This window comes from Dunckerocampus dactyliophorus, chromosome 14 (assembly GCF_027744805.1).
Source record: "Dunckerocampus dactyliophorus isolate RoL2022-P2 chromosome 14, RoL_Ddac_1.1, whole genome shotgun sequence".
NCBI lineage: Eukaryota > Metazoa > Chordata > Actinopteri > Syngnathiformes > Syngnathidae > Dunckerocampus > Dunckerocampus dactyliophorus.
Genome location: NC_072832.1, coordinates 16,732,730 through 16,747,978, shown reverse-complemented (window position 1 = coordinate 16,747,978; position 15,249 = coordinate 16,732,730). Strand labels below are relative to the sequence as shown.

General features: G+C 43.7%; 1 protein-coding gene across 4 annotated transcripts in view; it reads left to right on the top strand.

The window, feature by feature from the left end:
- The window catches only part of mypn (myopalladin), a 37,408-nt gene that overhangs the window by 20,727 nt on the left and 1,432 nt on the right, over positions 1-15,249 (top strand). For 2 of the 4 annotated variants that reach the window (XM_054798878.1, XM_054798876.1), the window contains 9 exons: positions 5,475-6,473; positions 6,551-6,683; positions 10,471-10,692; positions 10,767-10,916; positions 10,997-11,076; positions 12,631-12,757; positions 12,830-13,037; positions 13,132-13,297; positions 15,073-15,206. In XM_054798878.1, coding sequence (XP_054654853.1) covers positions 5,475-6,473; positions 6,551-6,683; positions 10,471-10,692; positions 10,767-10,916; positions 10,997-11,076; positions 12,631-12,757; positions 12,830-13,037; positions 13,132-13,297; positions 15,073-15,206 — 2,219 coding nt within the window. Of the gene's footprint in view, positions 1-5,006; positions 5,080-5,474; positions 6,474-6,550; positions 6,684-8,671; positions 8,753-10,470; positions 10,693-10,766; positions 10,917-10,996; positions 11,077-12,630; positions 12,758-12,829; positions 13,038-13,131; positions 13,298-15,072; positions 15,207-15,249 lie in introns of those variants that run through there. The other 2 variants (XM_054798877.1, XM_054798875.1) reach the window with 2 other exon arrangements.

The window sequence follows — 15,249 nt, the reverse complement described above, 5'->3', positions numbered from 1 at the left end:
ATCTTGGAAAACCGGTCAACAATGTTCAGAATTGTGGTATTTCCTCTGGAAGCAGGTAGTCCAGTAACGAAGTCCAAAGCTATATGTGACCAGGGACGGGTCGGGATGGGCAGCGGTTGTAACAGACCCGCCGGAGGTCGATTCGATGACTTATTTCTGGCGCAGACAGAGCAGGCCGCGACGAACTCCTTCACATCCGCCGCCATGGAAGGCCACCAAAACCTCTGCGCCAATGCCAGTTGAGTTCGTCTGGTTCCTGGGTGACAGGTAACTCTGGAAGCGTGACCCCACTGCAATACGTCCGACCTCAGCGTCTCAGGAACAAACAATTTACCAGCAGGACAACCCTCTGGAGACTCCTCCCCTTTAGTTGCCTCCGACACCTTCTTCTCCACCTCCCACCGAAGAGCGCCCAACACTCGGGCCACAGGTATGATGGTTTCCGGCGCTGTTCCCTCCTCCGTGGGACTGAAGACTCTGGACAGGGCGTCAGGTTTAATATTGCGTGAACCGGGTCTGTAGGTGATGGAGAAATTGAAGCGTGTTAGGAACAGTGACCAACGGGCTTGTCTGGCATTGAGTCTCTGGGCGGTTCTGATATAGGACAAGTTCTTGTGGTCGGTGATAACTATAAAAGGATGAACTGCGCCCTCCAGCCAATGCCGCCACTCCCGCAGCGCGAGAACGATGGCCAACAGCTCCCTGTTGCCCACATCGTAGTTCCCTTCAGCCTGTGTGAGGCGACGCGAGAAGAAGGCGCAGGGATGCAGTTTCTGGTCGACCGGGGACCGCTGGGACAGCACGGCTCCCACTCCCGTATCAGAAGCGTCAACCTCAACAGAAAATTGTAAATTAGGATCAGGATGTACCAGAACCGGAGCGGAAGTAAACAAGGTCTTGAGTGTGTTAAACGCAGAATTAGCCTCTGGGGTCCATACAAACGGAATTTTAGGTGATGTAAGCCTAGTCAGAGGTCCTGCTTTGCTGCTGAAATTACGTATGAATCGCCTGTAGAAGTTGGCGAACCCGAGAAACCTCTGCAAGTGCTTCCTTGATTTGGGAGTAGGCCACTCGACCACCGCCTGGATCTTGGCGGGATCGGCACGCAGTTGACCTTTCTCCACAATGTACCCCAGAAATGGCACCGAAGTGGCGTGAAAGTCGCACTTCTCTGCCTTAACGTAGAGCCTATTCTCCATTAAACGCTGGAGAACTAGTCGGACATGAGTGGTGTGGTCTTGAAGATTCCTGGAAAAGATAAGTATGTCATCCAAATATACGAAACAGAATTGATTTATCATGTCGCTGAGAACATCGTTAATGAGGTTTTGGAACACCGCCGGGGCGTTCGTGAGACCGAAAGGCATCACCAGATATTCGAAATGCCCCAGCGGTGTGTTAAACGCGGTCTTCCACTCATCTCCATCCTTTATGCGTACCAGATGATAGGCGTTGCGGAGATCCAATTTTGAAAAAATGCGTGCAGAGTGTAAAGCGGAAAAGGCAGAATCCATAAGTGGCAAGGAGTAACTATTGCGGACCGTGATGCTATTGAGCCCCCGGTAATCGATACAGGGCCGTAGAGATTTGTCTTTCTTGGCAACAAAGAAAAAGCCCGCCCCCAGTGGCGAGGAAGAGGGTCGAATAAGACCGGCTGCTAGGGAAGAGGAAATGTACTCTTTGAGGGCTTTTTGTTCTGGAGCGGAGATGTTATACAATTTGGCGCTAGGAAATGTGGCGTTAGGGAGTAATTCTATGGCGCAGTCGTACGGTCGATGAGGGGGAAGTGTTTGCGCACGGTCCTTGCTGAACACTTGCTTTAAGTCGTGGTATTCGCTAGGAATTCCTGTAAGATCTATAACTTCCTCTGGGGATATGGAAGAGGGAACATTGGATCGAGCCGAACGGAGACAGTTAGCGTGACAAAACGGGCTCCAACTGGAGACGTGCAATTTGTTCCAATCTAAGAGTGGGTTGTGAAGCTTAAGCCAGGTTAACCCCAGCACTAGTGGTGCGGACTGGGAGGGCATGACATAAAAACGGATGGTCTCGGAGTGGTTACCAGAGAGATGAAGGATAAGCGGTTCGGTTTGGTGTGTAATGGCCGCCAGGAAGCGCCTATCCAAAGACCAGACCTCCTTCTTAGCAGGTAACTTAATCATGCTGATATTATGTTTGAGAACAAACGTAGTGTCCAAGAAACAGTCATCGGCGCCCGAGTCAATAAGTGCGGTTATGTCAATACTTCTCTCTTTCTTTATAATTACTCCCTTAATTTGAAGTCTCTTGAAGGAAACCTCCTCCGCTGTAGTGGCTGAATCATGGAGGTACTCACAGCTCCCCATGGCTGGATGGTCCTCCGTAGCCGGTTGGTTGCTCCTGGATCTTGGCTTTAACTCCGCTGCTGATCCAGAAGTCGATCCTTGGCGACGATGTGGTCGAATGGGGCATTGGAGGAGTCGATGCCCCGGATCTCCACAGTAGAGGCAGAGGTCCAGCTTGCGACGACGTGCTCTTTCCTCGGCGGCGAGGCGTCGTCCCCCAAGTTGCATGGGAACCTCTGGTAGTACGGCCACGGCGTCTCCGATCCCTGGTTCGAGCCTCTGTCCCTCAGGAGATGGTAATGATATCCTGGTAGGAATTGACAACCTGCCGCCGTATCCCTCCTTGGTGTACTCTCTCACCCTCTCCCTTATGCGGTTCTCTAACTCTATGGCTAAATTGATAAGGCCGTTGAGGGAAGTAGTGTTGTCCTTAGCCACCAGCTCATCTTTAATGTGTACATCGAGTGCTTTGCGAAAAATACTTCGGAGAACGGTATCGGGATACCCACTCTCTACAGCAAGCACTCGGAAATCAATAGAAAAATCTGCCACCGAGCGTCCTTTCTGTTTCATGTCTAGTAGTCGGCTAGCTGCTTCCATTCCCCGAATGGGATGGTGAAAAACCCGTCTGATTTCTTCCAGGAACATAGGTAAGGAGGTGCGTATGGCAGGCATAGATGTGCTCGCAACCATAGCCCACGTAGCGGCTCTACCCGAGAGTAAGCTCATTATGAATGCTACCTTGGATTGGTCCGATGTGTACGTGGTGGGCTGCTGGTCAAAAACGAGGGAACACTGGTGTAGAAACTGGTTGCAGGAGTCCGAATCTCCAGAGAAGCGAGCAGGGTGAGGGATATTAGGCTCTCGCAGCTGATGAGATACAGGTGCGTGTGCAGCTGCGCCATGTGGTGCGTCTAAGGCGTGTGGGGACGTACCGACCTCTGGTGGCGGGTGAGAGGAGGTGCTGGCGAGTCGTAGGTTTAGAGCGTCCATGCCGGCAGATAGGACCGATATGGCCTCCATGATGCCTTGGAGGGTCTTCTCGTGGCCACCGACTAATTGGCCTTGATGTGCCAGGGCCGAGCGGAAGTGCTCCATGTCTGCGGGATCCATTTTGGCCAGATTGTTCTGTCAGGCGTGGTGGGAGCCACGACAGGAATCAGGATCCCAATGCAGACAACCAGAGTCAAAAATAGTAACAAAAATACTTTAATACGAAACAGAAAGAGTCCACAAGGTAAAAGTACAACTAAGGAAAATCTACTAACGGTTAACCAACGAAAAACACTGACAGCAAAAGGCTGTCAGGAACAAAAACCAAAGTACAAACAAAAAACACTGTAGGCAAACCTGACAGGAGATATCTTGGATACAAGGCTGAATGAACAAGCAGGTAAGGGAGCCAGAATGCAGGGTAAGGAACAAGAAGCCGGGCTAAGCGGGAGCAAGGAACAGGAGGTCAGGGAGTCAAGGAGTACAATCTGGCACTGGTAGGTTGTTTGGCTGCAGCTTAAGAAGGGAGGAGGTAATGAGCTGCAGGTGTGTGTGATTAGGTCTGGGTCATGTTCAGGGATGTGCTGCAACACAAAAACAGCAGAGGGCAGCAGAGCAGAATGCAGAACATGACAGGTTCCTCACACATTTAAAGTATAAATTGTAAAATGCGGTTCTTTTGTTTAATAGGTAATATATGCCAGACAACTATTTTCTCAGACATGAAATCAGTTTTCATTCCTGACAGTTTCGACTGCTCACTCACAGTCTTCTTCAGAGTGGTCACATGAGGTATGAAAAAATTAACCCTCCTGCTAGCTTGACGTTGATGTTCCCTTCCAATTTTGGATCAATATTCGCAATAAAAGTCACTGTTGTAAATATTAGATTAGATTCAGCTTCAGAACCCTGTCCTTCTCATGGCTCACACACGTATTAAATGCATTTTAAACCATAAGATACAGTATATAGTTACTCACCACTAATGAATGATAATGTAAGATGATCCATGAACAGATGAACAGATGATGAATCTCAACGCTTGATGAAAAAACATTATCAGTGAAGCATCAAGACATAAACATGTAAAAATTGTAGGCTTTTTAAAGTATGCTGTTGTAACCCACCTGGTTCAGCCAGCCATGCTTTCCGCACGGGCTCAAACCAGGGTCGGCAGAATGAGATTCGAGAGCGCTATCAGCTAGAGCTGATCAACACGACGTCCAGCGTGACTCTGTAGGTGTTTGTATTAATTAGTACATTACATATACTAATTTATATACTGTATACGTTTCACTTTTGCATTTCACAGCAACTACGGTACGTTCCAGGACCACCGAAGAAAGTGGGAAATCTCAACCGTTAATGAAAAAACATTATCTGCGGTGCATAAAGAAATAAGCATGTAAAAAGTGAAAATGAAGTTCACCTGTAAAGGTTGTCGTGCATTTTAAGTTCGTCCTGAAATATCCCTAACTTTTTGTGAGCAGTGTAGATACCGCATGTGTCAATGTTATCGGAACATATGATATCATTTAGGAAAAAATGGGAGTTTCTAATTTTGGTGTTGGAGCCGATTATGTTTGGGGAAAAATGATATTATTGTCCCCCAAATCACATTTGATCCTCCCCCTCTTCCTCCACTCCAAATATAAATGCTCCTCCTTCTGTTTGACTATCAGATGCTATTCACAAAAGCATGCAAGTGACTTCAAATGTGGACTTTCAGACTCTCCAAAACAAAGGATGGCGTTTTCTATTTGTAAGTTCACATGAATGCTTATATTTCTTCTTCTACTGTAACTGGTTAATGTTTTGTCATTTGCTGCTGTACTTTGAAAAATTTTAAAAAGGAAGAGTTTGGTTAATCTGTATTGCTGAAATGAATATACTGTATATATATATATATATATATATATATATACACATATATATGAAAATATTGTATAAGATTCATATTCAAGTGACTCATCCAGCGTTGTTTTTGTGGCCAACTTGTTGGTGGTCCATAAAAGGGCAGATGAATCCTCAGGCTGATTTTGGCTCCCGCCTTTTGGGCTTTACAGGACTGACGGGCTGTAATTCCAGAGCAGCATTGCTCACCATGTATAGCGTCTTTTCAGCTCATCTCTTATGTTGCCTCTACTTGATTGACAGGGACCCGGCTCAGCTCCAGCTCCTTCACAACCAGGTTCTCATGGAGCAGCAGCAGCAGGACGGTGAGCCCCCGACCCAAACCCACAGCCAACCTTCATTCCAGGTTAAGCCAGAGGCCCCAAGCTCTCGTGAAGGTCCGCTGTGGTCCCTCAGAGAAAGCCATGAATCCCATGTGCCCTATCTCAATACCACCTCGCAGATGACACCCCAATCTGCACCTCCTCCTACACCCGCACTGACTTCTACTCCTGCGATCAACACTGCTACACCTCTATCCACTCCTCAAGTTACCTCCTCCCTGGTGACATCTCCTCCACCTATGCCACGCCTTGGCACAGGTCCGCCTCTCAGTGTAGCACCTTTGACCCAGATGAACACCATCCACGCCTCCCATCTCAACCTATCAGCAGCAGTTCTTACCAGAAGTGCACCAACGCCACAGTTTTTCTCCCCGCTCGCGTCGACTAACTTTAGTCCGAGCTCAACAGATTCAACGCCGGCCTCACAGAACGTCATGTCTCCTGCCGCCATCCTGAGAAGCACCCACGCCTCCCTCATGAACCTGACCGCTACCTCACAGACCTTCAACTACGCTCGCCCTAAAGAGTTCATCACAGCTCAGACCTTCTCACCGGTCAGGAGTCCCTCCCCAACAGAATCCCCAGTCCCACTTCTCCACGAGCTGGCAGCTGAGCTCAACTCTTCTGCAGCCAGCTCGCCAACGCTCCCACCGTTCTCGCCCCCGCCCAGGACCTTCCCCACGAGAGTGCTCCAGTCCCCTACCAGCCCGCCATCACTCATATCCTCACCCACGCCAGGCTTGAACAGTGTGTTTGCATTCAGAGCCCAATCACCTCCTCAGGCCTCTTCCCCCACCTCCAGCAGCTCCACCCCAAGCCCCATCCAAAACCCAGTGGCTTTCCTGAGCTCCATCCTGCCTTCCCTGACCTCATATCAGCCTACCAACTCAATGGGCCTTCCCAAAGGAGCTCCGTTGGGGTACTTTACATGTGACCATTACTGCACTAATTGGTGGGGCTGTCACGTGTTCTAAAACATTTCTTTTATCTCCTAAGGTTAAACAAGAAGCTACCAAAGACGCGTCTACCGTCTACTGAAAACATTCGCGAGAGCAAAGAAGCCCTTCTTCATGACATTCAGAAAAAACTGCAATTTAAAGACGATCTTCCCATTTTTGCACACCAACAGGTACCAAAGGTCACTCATTTGAATGAAATCTTATATATGCCATCACTAATTTGAACTAACCAGTAGTTGTAGTCAAGTTTTTAACAATTGTGTGGACATGAATCACATATATTAAGTCAGCTTTAGCCACATATTACTTTGTTTTTGTCAGTATAAATATTAAACAGCTTATTATTATGTTTGATAAATTAGTATACAGTGGATCCCTGCATCATTTTTGGTCAAAAGATCATTTTTAAAAAGTTTTTCTCTGAAAATAGGCAGTTTTTTCCACAGAAAATTCATCCCATTGGTGATGGTGCAGTATCAGTATTGGGTTCTGATACCAGCGTAATTCACGTGTCGAAAATTTTCGATATCACCTGTGGCCATTTACTACCCATGAGCCATGTCTGCGCTTTAGCGTTGTCAGCTTGCTGTGTTGTCAACAAATGTAGCTCAAAGAATATCAGCAAACTTAGCCAAAAGCATATCAGCAAACATAGTTGTCTCCACACATGCACTGCTGCCGGCCTCCTCACTTGCGCTCACTTACAGCAACTTGTATCCAGTTGCTGTCAATGTCATCAGGAATTCAAGCAGCTCTTAACTCCACCTTACGCATTCACGGCTGCACAAAACAGTTGGACATCACAAACTTCAAATGTAACGAATGCCAGCCAGTGAGGCTGTGCGAGTGTACATTAGTGAACTTCACTTCCTTAGCCTTAAGAGCCATGCTGGGTGGCGGGGTGACAGCCCGGGCATGTAGCTCGGCGACTAGCACACTTGACTCTCATTCCTAAACTCCTGAAGTAGGATTCCTTATTTATAAATGAAATATTTTCGTAATTAAAGTATAGAAAACCTGTTTATGACCTTCTTCATTTAAGACATAAATAAGACTCGTACTCTTTTGTACTGCTGAAAATGTGTTCTGGTGTTCGGGGTCAGGAAGTGACGTCGGGGGGTCAGAGTTGAGTTTTAGCTTGGCGCTGGTTACAGCCGCAGCAGTAGCTCCTGTTTTTATTAGGGATTTTATTAGGGATTATTGTGCCTGTTGTGAGATCATTTCAACCTGCAATAAAAGGCTGTTGTTCCGGTGATCAAGTCTGGTGCTTGTGTCTCACCAAATATTATGGTAACATTACTGACACCTAGTGATTAGTGTAGAATACTACATATCATCTTTGAATGCGTCTTCTGAATGCTTTAATTTGTATTTTAGTTCATTTAGACATTTCTATGCTTTAAAATGCTTAATTTAGTCGAAAAAATCTGTAACACTTGCTTTAATATGCGTACTTATTATAATAATAGGCCATATTCAACCACGAAACAGCCTGATTTATTCATTAATATATTTTTGAAAAACCGTGATAGACCAAAGCAGCCAAATTCGAAGTGTGAAGTGGCGAGTGACAAATTTAACCTGTTTTGTTCAGTAAAGTGATTGCTTGCCGACCACCTCATCACCCAATCATGAGTACTTATGCATTTTATATTTTAAAATGCGTTTCTTAAGGCGTATTGGAGAGAAAAGGGGGGGGGGGCTTCTGGTGCTGAATCTGAAGTCACTCTTATTGCAAAACCAAAATCCAAAGCTCCTGGAGGGTGTGTCAAAAATAGACATTTTTATGGCCGGCTCAATTATTCTCGTTTTTCGCCATTCGCAGGTGGTCTTGGATGGCAAAAAAGCAGGGATCTACTGTATAATGATTATTGTACAAAAACCTTGATTTTGTCTTGCAATACCTGACCAGAACCACAAAAGAAGTCATACGACTTAATAACAACAATGTAACATATCTTACTCATTTGGGTGTAGAGCAGGGTGTAGAGCAGAGCATCATTCCCACCTCCTTCATGACGATCGATCATTATGTGCCCATGTACTGTAACAACAATGCATGTGAATAACATTCATCAGCTTATCTCTGCGCTTCTCCATCAGTGGGTTTGTGTGTCTTTGTGGGCGCTCATCATCCATCATCCCTATCCTCTCATAGAAGCTGAGTAATGAGGGGAAAACAGCGAGCAGACCCCTTGTTGGACCAAACTTTCCAGCTACTGTCATTAACTATGATGAGGTACAAGGATCATCTCATTGCAAGCACGGTGTCGGGACGCTAACATGTCAAGATTATGACATTTCATATACAGTGGTAGTCAAACATTTGACACTTTTTCATGCTTTTGAATGCTGTGTCCAGTGTTTCGACTGATACTGTATATGTATCCAGTTACTGTCAATGTCATCAGGAATTCAAGCATCTCTTAACTAATATGTAACTTGCACGAGGAAATACTTAAGGATTCTATTACATTATGCTCATGAAATGTAATGACTCACTTTCCCCCTTTAAGCTTGCATTCCCTGTTTCCGTAGCACACATCCCAAACATTACATAGCCTAACTTGTTTTTAGAAAATAAAACTCCATGGAAGTTTGTTACTCTGAGGAATCAGAAATGTACAAAATGCAACAAAATGTAAATATTTAATTGATTTCTGGTCTCTGTTTTACCCTCTCATTTTTTTTGCTTTCCAGCAGCTTCCACTGAAGTGGTATTAAGTCACCATATGCATTTTAAAGTAAAGACTTCAATACCACTGCAGTATGGTCAATGCATGCATGTTCGTGGTGTCTGATGTGCACGTTATTACGGTAACACAATGTCATTATTTCCTACAGGTAAAACGTTCATTAAAATTGCTTGCGATTACTTTTTTGTGGTGCAGGGGTGTCCGTAGTGCGACCCGTTGGGGCCAGTTATGGCCAGCAGCTCGTTCTTTTTTTTTTTTTCATATTGAAAAAATTAAATGAATTAATTATTCATGAGATATAATAATCACTCCCCACTTTGCTTTTCAAATTTTGCAACTTCACTCTATCAAAGTTTGAAATAAATGATGATGATTAATAAATGATGCTGTTTCATGGTTAAATAGGGCTTATTATTAGTCAAGAAATACACATCAAAGCAAATGTTACATATTTTTGCTTAAATTAAGCATTTTCACGTATAAAAATGGCTAAATGAAATAAAATACAAATATAAGGCATGCACAGATGCTGGATAATGTAGTATTCTACACTGGTCACTAGTTGTCAGTAATGTTACGGTAATGTTTGATGAAACACACATGCATCAGACTTGATCGCCGCTGCAACGACAGGCTTTTATTGCAGGTTTGAATTACCTCACAATAATCCTGAATAAAAATCCCTAATAAAAACACGGACTGTTGTTGCAGCCATAACCCACGCCAAGATGAAACCTCGTACGTCATGTCCTGTCACATACTTATAGCAAAATACGAGCACAAGTCTTATTTATGTATTAAATGGCTTATTGTCAATTATTATGTCTACTATATTGGCTAATACAAGTGTAAAGGGGACTATAGGGGTTATTTCATTTCTAGAGGGCCCTAACAATGTTAAAAAAAAATGTATTTACTGTACAGTAGAAGGTGATAAACAGGTTTTCTATGCTCTAATTGTGGAAATACTCCATTCATAAATAAGGATCCTACTTTGCGTATATGAACTTATCAAGGTTGGATCTGGAACCAGTTTTCCGAGATAAACAAGGGATTACTGTAAATCTATCCATCCGTTGAAAGTCAACATTATTGACTTCAATGCAAAAAGAACTAATAATGTTAAAAACTGTATTTAGAAGCTTGTAAACATGTTTTCTATGCTCTCACTACAAAATATTACCCTCAGCAGCCTTAATTTTTCTGTATGCAACCCTCAAATTTTGGATACCCCTGATGTAGTGTTTCTCTTTTTTCTCAGGAGTACAAAGTTTCCAATTTTGAGCAGAGATTAATGAGCGAGATTGAGTTCCGCTTAGAGCGCACGCCCGTGGAGGAGTCGGACGACGAGGTACAGCATGACGACGTCCCCTCGGGGAAATGCATCGCACCCATCTTTGACAAGAAACTGAAGAACTTCAGAGCCATGGAGGGCGTGCCTGTCACTTTCTCCTGTAAAGTTGTTGGCATCCCCATTCCAAAGGTGCTGGGTGCACGTCGAGTTGGGCACAATATATGACATCATACCTTTTATTCATTCATTATATATGTCATCAGGTTTACTGGTTCAAGGACGGCAAGCAGATCTTGAGGAAGAATGTCCATTACAAGAAGATAAGAGAAGGTGATGGTACATGTGCTTTACACATCCAGTCCACAACTGCTGATGATGATGGAAACTACACCATCATGGCAGCAAATCCACAGGTAGCATCTTGCACAGAACTACCTCTTCATCTCTGCATCCTTCTGTGCAAACTCTGATTTACCATTTCAACCATTTGAAGGGCCGAATCAGCTGTTCGGGTCATTTGATCATCCAAACAGGACCACCCCGAAGTCGCCTGACCCCTATCAACTCTCAGAGGTGAGCAGGAATGAGTGTTGCATCAGGAAGGTGCATCTGGTGTAAAAACTAAGCTGAGTAACTTGTGTGATTAATTCGCTGTGGTGACCCCTGACAGGAAAGCTGAAAGACTAAAATATATATACAGCGGTGATTTCCCCCTTCCTGATTCCTTATTTCTTCCTGATTATTAAGGGAGAAAAAAAATCCAAACCTACATGGCCCTGTGTGAAAAAGTGATTGCCCCCTTAACCTAATAACTGGTTGGGCCATCCTTAGCAGCAATAACTGCAATCAAGAGTTTGCGATAACTTGCAATGAGTCTCTTACAGCGCTGTGGAGGAATTTTGGCCCACTCATCTTTGCAGAATTGTTGTAATTCAGCCACATTGGAGGGTTTTCCAGCATGAACCACCTATTTAAGGTCATGCCACAGCATCTCAATAGGATTCAGGTCAGGACTTTGACTAGGCCACTCCAAAGTCTTCATTTTGTTTTTCTTCAGCCATTTAGAGGTGGACTTGCTGGTGTGTTTTGGATCATTGTCCTGCTGCAGAACCCAAATGGGTTTCAGCTTGAGGTCACGAACAGATGGCCAGACATTCTCCTTCAAGATTTTTTTGTTGGACAGCAGAAGCCATGGTTCCATTTATCACAGCAAGTTTTCCAGGTTGTGAATCAGCAAGACAGCCCCAGACCATCACACTACCACCACCATATTTTACTGTTGGTATGATGTGCTTTTTCTGAAATGCGGCGGTACTTTTACGCCAGATGTAATGGGACACACACCTTCCAAAAAGTTCAACTTTTGTTGTGTCAGACCACAGAGTATTTTCCCAAAGGTCGTGGGGATCATCAAGATGTTTTCTGGCAAAATTGACACAAGTCTTAATGTTCTTTTGGTTCAGCAGTGGTTTTCATCTTGGAACTCTGCCATGCAGGCCGTTTTTGCCCAGTATCTTTCTTATGGTGGAGTCATGAACACTGACCTTAACTGAGGCAAGTGAAGCCTGTAGTTCTTTGGATGTTGTTGTGGGGTCTTTTGTGACCTCTTGAATGAGTCGTTGCTGCGCTCTTGGGGTAATTTTGGCTGGCCGGCCACTGCTGGGATTGTTCACCACTGTTCCATGTTTTCGCTATTTGTGGATAATGGCTCTCACTGTGGTTCGCTGGAGTCCCAAAGCTCTACAAATGGTTCACTTTTTCACCGTGTACGTTTGATTTTTTTCCCTTAATAATAAAAACTTTAAAAGTTGCCTTTAAAAACTACATTTTGTGTTCAGTTGTGTTGTGATTGACTAATATTTTAATTTGTTTGATGATCTGAAACATTGAAGTGCGACAAATATGCAAAAAAAAAAAAATTGGGAAGGTGGAAAACACTTTTTCACACAATTGTATATTATTATTATAAGCTACTTTATTTTATTATTAAAAGTTGTTACATTTTTTTCACCATCTTGATGTTGTATATTGTGTAGCTTCCATTTTATCACCCATATAGTTGCTTGTTCAATAAAGGGTAAAGGACCCGCAGAGTTTACTCATCCCACCTATGTATCCCATTTTCAGGGTACGAGCTCGCATCCAGGAAGTTGAAGGGGAGCAAACCCAGGAGCGTTTTTTCCGGCCTCACTTCCTCCAGGCTCCAGGAGACATGTTGGCACACGAGGGGCGGGTCTGCAGACTAGACTGTAAGGTAGGTAGCAAGTTCAATTTCCTACTGTAGAAACACAATCCACCATAAAAATGATCTTCGTTTGTCTCCCAGGTGAGTGGTCTGCCCAACCCTGAGCTCATGTGGTTGGTGAATGGTAGGCCAATCTATCCAGATCTTTACCACAAGATGCTAGTGCGTGAAACTGGCATCCACTCCTTGGTTATTGACCCCCTGACGCAGAATGACGCCGGCACATACACCTGCATTGCAAGCAACAAAGCAGGGCAGAGCTCTTTCAGTCTTGAGCTCAAAGTTGTGGGTGAGCAGGTCAAGTAGAATGTCCACTGGAGTGGTTGGTGTTTGTGCTACTTGTGTTTTGGAAGTTATTGTAATATTACTCATTTTTGCTTCAGAGAAAGAGATGAAACATCCTCCTCAGTTTGTGGAGAAGCTACAGAACATGGGAATCCCTGAGGGGACCCCCGTCAGGCTAGAGTGTCGGGTGATGGGTATGCCCCACCCGGTTATATTCTGGAAAAAGGACAATGACACCATTCCCAGAACGAAGAGCAGAATGAGGTCAGTGAGAGATGCAAAGCTCAAACCAAGAGCAGACGGGATTTATTTGATCTGCAAATGCATGAAGGGCGGGTTCCCATAGCTAAAAGGATGGCAAGGTTTACTCTGGGGTTGCAAAAACCTTTCTTGGGAATATATGCAAAAGAACAAGAATAATGGGAATAACCTGTGTTAGCTCCTTGGATATACAGTATCTATTAAAGGGATCAATCAGCCAACAATATTATTTCACCAATAGCTTCCTATGACAAAACTATGTTTTCATTACAGTGGATCCCCGCAAATTTGCTGATTTTTGGGCCAAAACTATTTCTTTATCTATTTCTCTAAGAATACTACAGAAAAAACCTAAGTCGGTGTTAATTTATAAATATGTAATAATACAGGTAAAATGTAAAGCACACATGTACCACTGTCTAAAAAAAAGCCCATAATTTTTACATGTTTATGTCTTTATGCTTCATTGATAATGTTTTTTGTCAAGCATGGAGATTTCACACTTTATTCGGCAGTCCTTGAACACACCGTAGTTGCTGTGAGACGCAAAAGTGAAACTTTTTTATTTCTAACTTCTGCACTGATTCCACCTGTTTATCCATCATCTTACATTATCATTCATTAATGGTGAGTACCTATAAATATTATACTTTAAAATGCGTTTAGTAAGTCTGTGAGGCATATTGAAGAGAGAAGGGGAGGATTCTGGAGCTGAATCAAATCTAATAATTACACTGCAAATGTTGAGCCAAAATCGGAGAATGTAGACATCAAGCTAGCAGGAGGGTTTGGAGTAGGAGGAGTGAGCCATGTGTCAAAAATGACATTTTTATGGGTGTATCGATGACTCGCATTTTTTCGCCATTCGCTGGTGGGCCAGAACAGATCCCCTGCGAAAAGCGGGGATCTACTGTGCTGTCGTCCCTCGTTTATCGGGGTTAGTTGGTTCCAGACCCAACTGTGATAAGTGAATTTCTGAGAAGTAGGATTCCTTATTTATAAAAAGAATATTTTCGTAGTTAGAGCATAGACAACCTGTTTGAGACCTTCTAAATATGTTTTTTTAAGCATTATTAGAGTACTCTAGACATGAAATAACACTTCTTTAGTCACTTTTACACTTGTATTACCCAATATAGTTGACATAATAACAGAAAATAAGACGTCTTAGACATAAACAAGACATTACATAGACTCACACAGCATCGACAGCATACTTGGTGGCTATTGTCTCAATGTAATGTTCCTGACACCTAGTGGCTAGTGTAGTAGAATACTTTAATGGCGCAGAGAACACATATGCAGTGAATATTCACACAGGAGTTGCTGTCAGCCACAACTCATGCCAGACACTGGCACTCTCCACACTGCACACACAAAAGCAAATTATACTACCGTACATATCACATCTTTATACTACACATCACATCTTCTAAATGCCTTATATTTGTATTTTTGTTCATTTTGCCATTTTTATGAAAATGCTTAATTTGGGCCAGGATTACGTACTATTTGCTTATATATGCATATGTTCCCACTAATAATAGGCTGTATTCAACCACAAAAGTAATAATTTATTAATTAATTTTTTTTTAAAAATGCAATAGAGTAAGGGCATGAAGTAGGAAAAACAGCGTAAAAACAATAACTTTTACCAAAAATCCATGAATTTGCAGGTATATGAATGCAGAATTGTAAATGTGCAGGGCTCCACTGTATTTCTTACCATCTACTTAAAAATGAATGTGCTATATTTAAAAGCATTGCGTGTGTTTCAGCATGCAACAGGACGCCACAGGATACGTATGCCTCCTCATCCAGCCAACCACCAAAGAGGACGCTGGCTGGTACACTGTGTCAGCCAAAAACGAGGCTGGAATTGCATCCTGCACCTGCAGGCTGGACATCTATGGTACGAACGTGATGAGTACCTAGATCAACTGTCAGCAGCTTTA